General features: G+C 40.9%; 1 protein-coding gene across 1 annotated transcript in view; it reads right to left on the bottom strand.

The window, feature by feature from the left end:
• Nucleotides 1-14546, bottom strand: part of LOC126428168 (ras-related protein Rab-27A) — an 84010-nt gene that overhangs the window by 7058 nt on the left and 62406 nt on the right. The window contains exon 6 of the mRNA XM_050090080.1: nucleotides 5002-5233. Coding sequence (XP_049946037.1) covers nucleotides 5014-5233 — 220 coding nt within the window. The 3' untranslated portion in view covers nucleotides 5002-5013. The remainder of the gene's footprint in view (nucleotides 1-5001; nucleotides 5234-14546) is intronic.

The following is a 14546-nucleotide window of genomic DNA, read 5'->3' as shown; positions in this document are numbered from 1 at the left end:
CAACATTCAACCGTTGGATCATTTCCTGGCAAACAGCCATGCGCCATTTCTTCTGATCCACCGACAAAACTTTTGGCACCAGTTTTTGACTGAGGTCAATGACACGCACTCACACTGCAAGCAATGCACACTCTCCATGGTTCCGGAGACAACTGCCACAGAGTCAGTTCGTTCCCTGAGACCCCCCCCCCCCCCCACTATTTCCCCCACCCAGCGGAACGGTCCGCGCATGCTCCCATACGTAGAAATGAATCAGTCTTGAAACTTCTTAATCACATCTTGTATATCGGAACATATTGTGAGTGTTGTGAGCAACCACTGATAATGTGATTTTACAGATGCAGCATCTCATCAACATCTCCCGTGCTCATTTTGAACACACTGTGTATATGATGATTTATAATAAAATCAATATTAGATCTCTTCCATTTGTTTGACCTTTTCTGCCCACATCCCATTCCTAATCCATTACATGTGGAAACATTTCTATAAGCCTTTCTTGTATCCAGAGTGACAGATCTGCACCTGGTGGCCAAATTGGAACTAATATTTTCCAGCAGTAATCAGTTCTGCACTAATGCATTAGCATAGCTACCGAGTTTTGCTGTGATATGATAATTGCAGCCACCACTGGACCACTGTGAGTAGCTTCACTTTGATTATAACCACCCATTATACTGTGTGTTATGTTGTTCATAGTTACATTATGGAATGAAGTGATGGGGTGGACTTAACTTCAGCATTAGTCCAAATGGGTGGAAGGGCGGCAATGATAAAAGAGAACTACAGAAGCACGTACTGCCAATAATACACAAACTAGTTTGGAACTGCCACCAAAATGGGAAAAATTTGTGAACTGCATGTAACTTTTTGCCATATTATTTCATTAAAATTGAGATAACTTTTACCTGCATGGAGACATCATCAAGTGGCTATAGCATACGGCTCTTTCCAGAATATGTAACAAATTTCGAGGTGGTCGTTAGGCTGGACCCTACAGTGAGGTGACAAAAGTCAAGGGGTAGTAATATACAAATATACAGCTGGTTGTAGCATCACGTACACAAGATACAAGGATTGCCCAGAAAGTAATGCACTGCATTTTCTTCCTCAGCCGGAAACAATGCTGTGAATGCAAAATGTTACATATGTATTATTTGAATTCTCTTGAGTGAGTGCGCCAAGTTTCCGTCACTTCCGACAGATAACGTTGCTACAGGATGGTTTCAAAATGGTGTCTGTAAGTGATGTACATTACAAGCAATGTGCCATCATTGAATTTCTCAGTGCAGAGAAAGAAACTGTGGCGAATAGTCACAAAACTCTTCTGCAAAGTTTTCGGAGCATCTGTTGTCGACAGAAGTACAGTTAGTCACTGGGCACAGAGGGTGAGGTCATCAGAAGGCGGTTCGGCGGAGCTCCACAATTTGCAGCAGTCGGGGAGACCATCCACGGCTGTCACATGTGACATGTTGCAGCGAGCTGGTGTTGTCATTTGCGAGGACAGACACATTACAACGCGGAAGTTGGTGCTGCATGTGGAGGTGATTCACACAGTGAAACACTGGCTCCGTCATCAGGACAGGAATTGGTATTGAGAGGGCATACATGCCCTTGTGCGGTAGGAAGATCAAAGAAATGGATGGAGATTATGTGGAAAAATAGGATGAGTAGATAAAACACCATTCTTTCGTGTGCACAATTCTTGTTATGTTCAATGAAGAATTGCTGAAGAAAAAAAATGTGGCGCATTACTGTCTGGATAACCCTCGTATAAAAGGACGGTGCACTGGTGGAGCTGTCATTTGTACTCAGGTAATTCATGTGAAAAGGTTTCTAATGTGATTTTAGCTGCACGATGGGAATTAACAGACTTTGAATACAGAGTGGCAGTTGGAGCTAGACATATGGGAATTCAATAGGGACATCTGCACCTTCCCTAAGAATAGCGTCCATCATGCCACAAAATTCTCTGTGCAGCACAAAATCTATTTCACTGGCGAATCATTATTTTTTACGAGTGAAATTTGAGAGCAGCACATAAGATGCGATGAAGCAAATGATACGACACACCCAGCAATACAGCCTGTTGCCTATTGGATCGTTTTGGAATAGCAAGACCTTCCGTTCTCACTCTGTCTATACTTTCTGGAGTTAAATCTGAATGGTTCATCCAGAAGGTGGTTTCTTTTTCAGCACAGATCCAGTATTTCTAAATGCTGCAACCCAGTGGAGTATAGTGTTTGGATCTGGGAATGCATCTTGACGTCCGACATTGAGCTTTCGATGGAAAAGGCATTGAACAGTGATCACAGAGTCACTGTTTCTAAAGAACTGTTCAAACGTGAACACAAGATGCTCTATTCTCTGATGCTCCATAGCGACTGAAACTGTATTGTCTGAGCTGTCTGCCATGGTTGCTCAAGCTCAATACTCCCACTCGTTGTCAAGTACTATTGGTTTGAAAACGTGTATTTCCTCTGCTCCACCCTGCGCATTCTCAAACATTTCATCCTTATATTAAGGCATCTGTTTGGTACTATAGTTCAATTCTTTTATCTTGGCAGCTGGCACATGCTCGCCCAGACGCGGGAGATTGCTGTGCTGCCAGTTGCACACGACGCACGCGCCAAGAGAAGCAGCGCTATAGTATAGTATAGTTCACAAACTTACGTTTAGGGGGGAGCGCGCAGTTCATGAAGTAAAGCCACCACGGCCGCATTAACCCTTTCGCTGCTACAGAGACGTGCTCTCCGCATTCCGCGCTGTGCGCGATTTTGTCATCACTGCACTGCTCGCCTGTGCAGATACATGGTGTTCCGACTGCTTTGACACACTTATTATTTGATTTAACAAAAACTATTTGGCCCAAAAATTTGATTTTTACACATCTTATTGACTGATACCTTCCCCCCATAAATGACTTAATTTTGTTTCGATGTTCAATGCAGTTATTGTGCAGCATTAAATGTAGTAAACCACTGCACGAAATTTTGAAGAGTTTGCAGAGGTAAAAGTCCATAGCACATACTTTCCATATGGTCGATTTTAGTTGCCACAATGTTGAGAACGAAATGTGGACAAGATACCTAAATTTCATATAAAATTTACTGTATAACAATATCTCATTTAATTTAAGTAATTGGCTTTATTTTAATGAAGAGACAAAGCACTAGAAATTTCAAAAAATTACATTCAAACAAGTCATGAAGTAAGACATTTCTATATTGTTTTTAAATAAAGAAAATATTAAACTCTGCACGATGTTTGAACTCATAACCTTTCGCTTAGCAGCCCAACACCTTAACCATTATGGTAACGCAGCTCGTCCGGCAATATAACTCCTTGAGGACTCTAAACCGTCACGCAAAATACTGACAAACACTGTTGGTATGACTATGAATTACTCACGCTTCGTCGAAGTACAATAGGAAATAAACAATTACCGCAGTTCTTTATTGCGAAAAAGCAGTTCGTGAAATTGATACAAACACCTTTCCTTGCTATCGCCTGAATTAGGAGGCTTACTGCTTGTTTGGTGTAATTAATTAATAGAATATGAAGCAGTTGGTATAAAGAATGGTTTTTCCAAACTTTCTATAAAAGAAAGTCAGCTATCAAGACATTGCTTTTGTTCTATTACTTTATTTATGACTGAACATTTCTAAAACTGAAGACACTTGTCCGTGCTCTGCACTGCAGTCGAGATCTGGCAACGTCGTTCTCTGTTCATTGGCTGACTGTGTTTTGTGACATCACATGTGCAGAACGAACCTAAACTCGGCCGCCGTCATAAATGACGCGCACTATAGTAGGTTTCTATTGGCCAGAACACCCTCTAGCCAAGTTAAAAAAAGGTAGCTAGCCAGCAGCAGGTACTGACGGTTATTCAGCTACCTCCAAAATAAGCACTGTAACTGTTAACATTTTGACTGCTACAAGGTCACTGGCAGATACAGCAGATCTTCACACATGATGCCATGCACCTGCATGTGGCCACAATGCCAGGGCAGCTCACGAAAATATACAAAAATTTAGAAATCGCATAAATAAAATAAAGTTTTTTCCTCAATCCTTGTTTGTGCCTGTTACAGGTCAAAAGTTTGAAATAAAAAATAAAAAAAGATGCCTCTCTCGGATGCCTGCAGGTACATCACATCTCAGTGAGTCATGATGATACCAAATGCTGTAGGTCAGTTACCTCACAGCAAGAATCAGAAATAAAAAACAATTTGTAAACAACAGACAAAAAGAAAGGCATACAGTATACAATTTATTGAATAAGTGATTAGAATAGAGGATGCAGGCACATGGCAATCAGTGCATCTTGGAATAAAAAGTTCTGTGGAGCCATTTGTTCCAGGTTTCACAGAATGTGACTGCCTTCTTCACCCGTTCCAAAGCTTCAGGCCTTTGATGAGTTTTGAAATTTGCAAGTAATTCTCCTGGCACTTCTTTCACACTATTCTATTCATCTTATCTTTTACTTGTGTAACTGTAAGGCAGTAGCCTTTTGTATTTCCTGATGCCAGACAGCAAAGTTGTGGTAAAATTTGTCAGCTCTTCGAGAACGTCGAACGAGATACCAATCCAATTTCCTTTTCATCACCATCAACTCGATCAAGAAATACGGGAAATATACAGCATGGAGAACTGTAAGTAGCCACAACCACAAGGTGGGGATAAACCAATAATACATTGCCAACTGAGATCACATTTACAGGCTGCGTGCATCCACAGTACACTTTTCATTGCTGAGCTGTATGTGACTGGAATTGCATTAGAAAAACAGCAACTGAGGATACAGTGTACTACATCATTTAGAGCAGAGGGCCACTGGCTGGCACAACAAGTGAGGTGTGACAGTCTGCCATGTTTGCTGCCGACCTCGTGATACTCTACGTGTTAAATGTTCCGAGAAAAAGGAATCCACAACTCGTCAAACATCCAAAAGTATACCGTTAATCGACTGGACAGAGAAAACGGAACTGTGCCACTCACCGAGGCCAGTGATCAGCAGGAGCAGCCCCCACCCCCACCGCCCCCTGAGGCCGCGCCGGCTCCGCCCCCGGGGCCACTCGGGTCTCCTTCCTGGCGGGGGCGGCCTCTCCGGCCCGGCAGCATCGCGCGGTCCACAGCCGTCTCCATGCGGCGCATCACGCGTTCCACCAGCAGCTCAACCGCCCGCGCCACATTGTGGCCTGTCGCTGCACTAGTCTCCAGGTAGTCCAGCCTGCGGGCATGTGCGATTTGGATTGAACACCTGTGGCAGTGGGCCACTATGTACTATTTATTTATTTGCTGCACAAACTTCACAGTGCACTATCTAGATACTGTGATGGGCACTAGGTCAGTTAATTATGCAGCTAACAATCAAAATCACAATAATGAAATGATATACAATTTCTACATACACAGTTCTCATAGTTATAGTTCATTTCAAAATGTTGTAGAAAGAGAACAACTACTCGGAATGACGTCAGATTTGAACAGCATACTATTGATGCAGGGGGAAATGTCATGGAACAAAGAAAACATTTAACAAAATCTGACCAATAGATGGCGCAGTAATCATCACAATACCAGCAGACGCGCAGCACGGGTTCCTCAGTTTGCGTCCGAGGTGCCACGAAGGTTAACGTGCTGCTGGTAAAGCTCTTTTACAAGAATGGTGATTGTGCGCCAGTAGCCCTGCAGAAGTTTTGGATGCTCCAGAGTATGAAAAAAGGCACTGGCGCCATGTCCACAAAGTGTCTGGAGAAAATGATTATAGAATTTGAAAAGACAGGTCCTTCAAAAATGAAATGTGGCAGTGGAAGGGCAGGGGGCAGTTAATCTGATGTCCATTGAAGCTGTGGCCATAGCACTGCACCAGGGGATGAGCAGTGTTCTGTAAATATGCAGTGCATGGAAAATGGTCCGACCACTGGACACGCCTGCGGGCACGGTGCATAAAATTCTACGAGAAATCCGCCATTGATATCCACTCAAATTCATCCATATTCGGGAGTTGCTTTCTACTGACCTGTCAGCAAGACCAATGTTGGCTGTGGAATGTCTTGCTACCATGGCAGTGGACAGTGAATGGCCACGGACATTCTGTTGACATATGAAGCCCATTTCTATCTCTAAGGACATGTCAATACACAGAATTGCTGAATATGGGCATCAGAAAATCAGCACTCAGATCAACCAGTACCACTTCACTCCATAAAGGTTATTGTGTGGTGGGCTGATGGCACTGTTTATCACAGGGCCACATTTTTTTGAGGAGATGAGTCCTGCAGGTCTTGTTACCTGTACTATCACTTGGAAAAGGTTTGAGTGTCTTTTGCACACTAATGACATTCCAACCCTTCAACAGTGCAGAAGTGTGGCTAGGATCATTTTTATGGAAGATGGATACTGCACAGCCAGCAAAACAGCTGCTGCAGAGGCATTTTGGAAATGCTACAATTATCAGTCATCATTTCCCTACAGCCTGGTTGTCCAGATCACCTGATATTAATAAATGTGACTTCTGGCTGTGGGATCACCTGAAAAGATCTTGTGTTCAGTTCTCCAATTATGAATACACCTGAATTGAACACAAGCATTGTGGAATGCATTCTGAATGTGACCCTCAAGACTCTCCGATCTTTTGTCGAACATTGTTTCACAATTTCAACTGATGGCAGGAAACAGTAGACAGGATATTGAACAAATCTTGCACCAGTATCATGACAATTAGAAACTCATGTCATTTTGAAATTTCCTGGCAGATTAAAATGTATGCCAGTCCGAGACTCGAACTTGTGACCTTTCCTTTCACGGGCAAGTGCGCTACCAATTGAGCTACACAAGCATGACTCATGGCCCACCCTCATAGCTTTAATTTCGACAGTACCTTGTCTCCTATCTTCCAAACTTCACAGAAGCTCTCCTGCAGACCTCACAGAACTAACACTAGCAATCACACTCCACTGGAGAGTGAAAATTTTGTTCTGGGAACAACCCCTAGGCTGTGGCAAAGCCGTGTCCCGCAATATCCTTTCTTCCAGGAGTGCTAGTTCTGCAAGGTCTACAGGAGAGCTTCTGTGAAGTCTGGAAGGTAGGAGACGAGGTACTGGTGGAATTAAAGCTGTGAGGACAGGTCGTGAATTGTGCTTGGGTAGCTCAATAGGTAAAGCACTTGCCCCCAAAAGGCAAAGGTCCTGAGTTCAAGTCTCGGTCCAGTACGCAGTTTTAATTTTCCAGGAAGTTTCATATTAGTGCACACTCTGCTGAAGGGAGAAAATTTTATTTTGGGAACATCCCCCAGGCTGTGAATATGTTGGGTCTCCACAGTATCTTTTCTTCCAGAAGTGCTAATTCTGCAAGGTCTGCAGGAGAGCTTCTGTGATGTTTGGAAGACGAGGTACTGATGGAATTAAAGGTGGGGGTTGCCTCATGAGTTGTGCTTGGGTAGCTCAGATGGTAGAGCACTTGCCCATGAAAGACAAAGGTCCCGAGTTTGAGTCTCAGTCCAGCACACTGTTTTAATCTGTCAAAAATTTTCATATCAGTGCACACTCCACTGCTGAGTGAAAATTTCATTGTGGAAACATCCCAAAAGCTGTGGCTAAGCCATTTCTCTGCAATATCCTTTCTTCCAAGAGTGCTAGTTCTGCAAGGACTGCAGCAGAGCTTCTGTGAAGTTTGCAGGGTAGGAGATGAGGTACTGGGAATGAAAGCTGTGAGGATAGGTCATGAGTCATGCTTGGGTAGTCCAGTTGGTAGAGCACATTCCCACGAAAGGCAAAGGTCTTGAGTTCAAGTCTCGGTCTGGCACACAGTTTTAATCTGCCAGAAAGTTTGATATCAGCACACACTATATTGCAGAGTGAAAATTTCATTCTGCCAAAGTCATTTTGGTTTTTGTGTAGCTTTTGGCACAGGACAATTAAAAGCCAATTTTTCCCATCCAATGTACTATGACCTTGCCATGGTGGATGTGTTTACCTAACTAACTGGGGACTGCTGCTGAACTCGTGGAGTCAGGCATATTGATCAATACGGGCGGTGTAGTGTACAACCCAAACCAAAGCCATCACATTGCAATTCATCTGTCTTTTGCAGCTAACCACATTCACACTAAGATGCTTACAGCATCATCTATTGGTAAAATTTTCATTCCCTCCCCCACAAACAAACAACATTCCCCAGCCACTCCCCCCCCCCCCCTCTATCAATAATACACTGTTCAAATTTGACATAATTCTGAACAGTCCTCCTCATTCTGCAGTATTTTGAAACTGGAAGTTTAATTTTGGACAACCTGTAGCTTACAATTTGAGTATTCGATGTTATCTGGTAGTGCAATGATAACTGAATGAATCACAGGCCTGTTAGTGTTTTGTGCATCCTATTACTACTTAATGTAAAATATATTAACTGTGCAAAAGATTGTATGTATATAACTAAAAGAAAATAAGAGGGAAGAAAGAATAGAAAATGTAAGTCCGTTTTGCAGCACCTGGTACTTGTTGTCACAGAATTCACATCCAGTCCAAACTCCACAGTTAGTTGCCTGCATTGTAAAGTTACAACTCAATTTTGCATACAGAGTACCTCAGAGCTAATATTATTATAGTATAACAGAAATCTATAGTTATATATCTAAAAACAAAGATGATGTGACTTACCAAATGAAAGTGCTGGCAGGTCGAGAGACACACAAACAAACACAAACATACACATAAAATTCAAGCTTTCGCAACAAATGGTTGCTTCATTAGGAAAGAGGGAAGGAGAGGGAAAGCTTGAATTTTGCGTGTATGTTTGTGTTTGTTTGTGTGTCTCTCGACCTGCCAGCACTTTCGTTTGGTAAGTCACATCATCTTTGTTTTTAGATATATTTTTCCCACATGGTATGTTTCCCTCTATTATATTCATATCAGAAATCTATAGTTACCTAGACCTACGTGTTTGACTTATGCCTGGGATTCTGGAATTAAGCCCTAATCTGTCAGGAAGTTTCAGGTTTCTGTATGCTTCTCACACTTGAGAATAACCAGACTGTCTAAGGTTGAGCACATGACTGAGCTTCAGTGGTTGTTAGAAGTGCGTTTGGAGTGGAAGCTGTGTTTTGGTAGACAGGGCACCTCTGTAGAGAAAATATGGCACAGATGGAAGAACGATGCAACAGTTTTAGGGCCATGGGATTTTATTCCATAGCACACTGGTCTTTTACTTATTGTCTTGGTGAGATATTGGCTAATTTGTTTGAAATATTTCTGACATGAGATGACATTTTGTTCACTCATATTTGAAGGGACAAAGAGAGAATTTGTGAGATTTGCAAATGCATACAGGTATGGTTCTGTCACTTCCAAATGAATGATGATACAATTTATGCACGTTCTAGCCAAGGAAAATACAATTAAGAAAGCTAATAAAGTATGAGAGGGACCCACTTGTGATTTATGTGAACTGCTCTTCCTTTTATCCCTCCTGGACCTACCGCTCTCTACTCCCTGAGGAAGGAACTACTAATTCCAAAAGTTAGGATTCTGTGTTTCTTTTACTTCTACCTGTGTCTACTGTGAGCACTACATATTTTGACGCTTGAAGATAAATTCCGTTCAACAATTCTGTCTCATAATTTAAATACATTCTTTTGGTCAAGTTGTAAAGTTCAGATGACAAACAGTTTCATTTTGTAAAAACATATATGTAATTTGAACACCTGACATAATCACATCAAAACTCAAAATGTAAAGGCCTTCTTCGGAAATAGATAACAGACACACATTCACACAAGCATGATCTCTATTTCCAAAGGAGACCTTTTAGCCGAAAGCTTAAATGTTTAGTAGTCTTTTCATTATCCTGTCTGTGACTCAACACCACCTTTATGTGGTGAATAGCAATCTACCCTTTTCATAATATTGTTTTTAATAGTATCCTGTACTTTCAATCATTTAGTTTTGTTAAAGATCCAATTACACAATATTTACCTAAATGTAAGACAAGGCTTTTTTTCATAAATTCTTCATTCAAAAGCTACAGGGTCATATTACATTCACAGATTAAATTATTGCTGCTGAGTTCAACATTTTTACCTCCTGTAACAGATTAATGCAGAGATCTTCTTGCATTTACAGATGAGGCTTCAGCGATTGAGGCCACATACATGTTTATTGCCGGCCGCTGTGGCCGAGCGGTTCTAGGCGCTTCAATCTGGAACCGTGCTGCTGCTACAGTCACAGGTTCGAATCCTGCCTCGGGCACGGATGTGTTTGATGTCCTTAGGTTAAGTTATGTTTAAGTAGTTCTAAGTCTAGGGGACTGATGACCTCAGATGTTAAGTCCCATATTTTGAAGAATTGGGAAGGGTTGTAGGGGGACCAGTGACACCAACTCAGCTGGGAACTAGGACAAACGTGGGGAAGGGAATAGTGAGCGGCTAGCAAATTTTATTGTGCAGACAATTAGGAGGAAGTACACTACGTTCATTGACTTTTTATAAAGCTCTACTGCGTTTAATCTGCATTTTGCCTCAAACCATTTGTAATCAGTATTGAATGACTTTAAAATTGAAAGAAAGACAATAATATACATTTCTGGAGGAGACTGTAAGATTCAAGATACGGGCCATTGGTGTACTTACGTGTATCGAGCAGCAATGCTGTCAATACTCGTTGTGAGGTATGATGGGCACAAAAGGGAAGAATGTGTCGCAGCTGGTTCTCCACAACCAATGAGAGAGCAGTGGGCAGACAATATGTTCAGAAGTGAGAGACAGAGGGATGTTGTTGCATTCTCTCAGTGATGGGTTTGGGGGGTGGGGGTTATCAGAAATAACAATATATTTGGAAGAAATGGCCAAATACTTGTGACAATGAAAATTATAAATTTCATTGCAGCTCATATACAGAAATACATCGCCTCTTTTCTAGCCTCCCACTTTTTAGATGAAACTATTCTCCCAGATAATGATACCAGTGATGATAAGTGAAACAGTGCTACCATAGATGACTGACAGATAACAAACAAAAAATGAAAATTAATGTAAACCATTTCTCTCTGTTTATTTTATTTCTCCTTGTACTACAAAATGTAGACAATCAACAAATAGCATAAGTTTGGACTGAAGACGAGTCACTCTGTCGAAATATCATTCAAGAACGATGCCGATATCCAGCAGCATACCTGACACCTCAAGATGTCAAGAATTAAGCTGTTGCAATAAATTGTGGAACTTTCTGCAACAACAAATCAGTCCTCCAAAAGAGACAGCAATCTCGACAGGCTTACAAATCTCTGCAGAGAAACCAAACTACGACAAATATAAAATATCCACCAAAATTTTGTAAGATAAGCAACTGAAACTATAGTACAAGGTAAAGAAAGTCAAATATTCTTGGGAAACAATCCAGGAGAAATGTTTATATAAAGGAAAGGACGTGCAAGATGGAAAGAACTCACAGAATAATTTAGAATACCTACAATACAAAATATTCACCTAGGAACCTTTTTTTTTTTTTTTTTTTTTTTTTTTTTTTTTTTTTTTTTTTTTTTTTTTTTTTTTTTTTACCCTTAGCAGTGAAACCAGAATGCCCAAATGTCACTAAAATCTTAGAACCAAACTCTAATAACTTACACACTTTCAGTTTTTCAAAAGCCTGAAAAATTAGAAGGGCTTGAAAAATGAGAAGCATTTTAAAGGAAAACTATAAGGAAAATATTAGACTCAATATAAACATCAGATTTTGGAAATAAAGTAATAAATATGAAATTTATCAGAACATGTTGTTGTTGTTGTTGTGGTCTTCAGTCCTGAGACTGGTTTGATGCAGCTCTCCATGCTATTCTATCCTGTGCAAGCTTCATCATCTCCCAGTACCTACTGCAGCCTACATCCCTCTGAATCTGCTTAGTGTATTCATCTCTTGGTCTCCCTCTATGATTTTTACCCTCCACGCTGCTCTCCAGTACTAAATTGGTGATCCCTTGATGCCTCAGAACATGTCCTACCAACCGATCCCTTCTAATCAAGTTGTGTCACAAACTCCTCTTCTCCCAAATTCCATTCAATACCTCCTCATTAGTGATCTACCCTTCTAATCTTCAGCATTCTGCTGTAGCACCATATTTCGAAGGCTTCTATTCTCTTGTTGTCTAAACTATTTATTGTCCATGTTTCACTTCCATACATGGCTACACTCCATACAAATACTTTCAGAAACGACTTCCTGACACTCAAATATATACTCGATGTTAACAAATTTCTCTTCTTCAGAAACGCTTTCCTTGCCATTGCCAGTCTACATTTTATATCCTCTCTATTTCGACCATCATCAGTTATTTTGGTCCCCAAATAGCAAAACTCCTATACTAATTTAAGTGTCTCATTTCCTAATCTAATTCCCTCAGCATCACCCGACTTAATTTGACTACATTCCATTATCCTCGTTTTGCTTTTGTTGATGTTTGTTTTATATCCTCCTTTCAAGACACTGTCCATTCCATTCAACTGCTCTTCCAAGTCCTTTGCTGTCACTGACAGAACTACAATGTCATCGGCGAACCTTAGTTTTTATTTCTTCTCCATGGATTTTAATACCTAATCTGAACTTTTCCTTTGTTTCCTTTACTGCTTGCTCAATATACAGATTGAATAGCATCGGGGAGAGGCTACAACCCTGTCTCACTCCCTTCCCAACCACTGCTTCCCTTTCATGTCCCTCAACTCTTATAACTGCCTCTGCTTTCTGTACAAATTGTAAATAGCCTTTCGCTCCCTGTATTTTACCCCTGCCACCTTCAGAAATTGAAAGAGAGTATTCCAGTCAACACTGACAAAAGCTTTCTCTAAGTCTACAAATGCTAGATACGTAGGTTTGCCTTTCCTTAATCTTTCTTCTAAGATAAGTCGTAGGGTCAGTATTGCCTCACGTGTTCCAACATTTCTACGGAATCCAAACTGATCTTCCCCGAGGTCGGCTTCTACCAGTTCTTCCATTCGTCTGTAAAGAATTCGTGTTAGTATTTTGCAGCAGTGACTTATTAAACTGATAGTTCGGTAATTTTCACATCTGTCAACACCTGCTTCCTTTGGGATTGGAATTATTATATTCTTCTTGAAGTATGAGGGAATTTTGCTTGTCTCATACATCTTGCTCACCAGATGGTAGAGTTTTCTCAGTGCTGGCTCTCCAAGGCCGTCAGTACTTCTAATGGAATGTTGTCTACTCCCGGGGCCTTGTTTCGAATTAGGTCTTTCAGTGCTCTGTCAAACTCTTCACGCAGTATCATATCTCCCATTTCATCTTAATCTACCTCCTCTTCCATTTCCCTAATATTGTCCTCACGAACTTCGCCCTGTATAGACCCTCTATATACTCCTTCCACCTTTCTGCTTTCCCTTCTTTTCTTAGAACTGGGTTTCCATCTGAGCTCTTGATATTCATGCAAGTGGTTCTCTTTTCTCCAAAGGTCTCTTTAATTTTCCTGTAGGCAGTCTATCTTACCCCTCGTGAGATAAGCCTCTACATCCTTACATTTGTCCTCTAGCCATCCCTGCTTAGCCATTTTTCACTTCCTGTCAATCTCATTTTTGAGACGTTTGTATTCCTTTTTGCCTGCTTCACTTACTGCATTTTTGTCCTTTCTCCTTTCATCAATTAAATTCAGTATCTCTTCTGTTAACCAAGGTTTTCTACTAGCCCTCGTCTTTTTACCTACTTGATCCTCTGCTGCCTTCACTACTTCATCCCTCAGAGTCACCCATTCTTCTTCTACTGTATTTCTTTCCCCCATTCCTGTCAGAACATAGAAAAAATAAAAATTGGCCAGGTGCAAGTAGGACTCTCACACCAAGGGTACTGTAAAATCTTAACTAAGTATATATACAGTTCACACATTCTAGAAACTGGTAAGTCAACAGTTTTTGTCTCTTACTGACACTATTCTAGCAAAATATCGATCCCAAGGATTCCAATACTTTCGAGAATGTTTTAATTTATTGGATAAAAAATGACAAACGGATACTTTTCTTGTGTAGTATAATTACAAATTAACAATTTTTCCATTTTTTCCTTTACTTATACTGTGAAATATTTCTTCTTATCAAATTTCAAGATTCTATGTCAAGGGGAAGTGGCCTATAAAGTTTTAATGAATAAGTTTGTGAGTAACAAAACATATGACATAAATAGACTTATCTTTTCACTGCACTGACTTAGAAGCCTCAATTTTTTACTGCACCAAGAGACCATAGCCCTTAATATGTGACAAATTTCAACTTGATGCTTCTACCCATTCCTGAGAAAAATGGTTTAGAAAGTCAAGTAGACAGACAGGTGGACAACAGAGTGATCCTATATGGTTCAAATGTCTCTGAGCACTATGCAACTTAACTTCTGAGGTCATCAGTTGCCTAGAACTTAGAACTAATTAAACCTAACTAACCTAAGGACATCACACGCAGCCATGCACGAGGCAGGATTTGAACCTGAGACCGTAGCGGTCGCTCGGTTCCAGACTGTAGCGCCTAGAACCGCACGGCCACTCTGGCTGGCTGA

This window comes from Schistocerca serialis, chromosome 12, assembly GCF_023864345.2.
Source record: "Schistocerca serialis cubense isolate TAMUIC-IGC-003099 chromosome 12, iqSchSeri2.2, whole genome shotgun sequence".
Taxonomy (NCBI): domain Eukaryota; kingdom Metazoa; phylum Arthropoda; class Insecta; order Orthoptera; family Acrididae; genus Schistocerca; species Schistocerca serialis.
The sequence above is the reverse complement of the archived record's forward strand: the minus strand, read 5'-3'. Positions and strand labels throughout refer to the sequence as shown.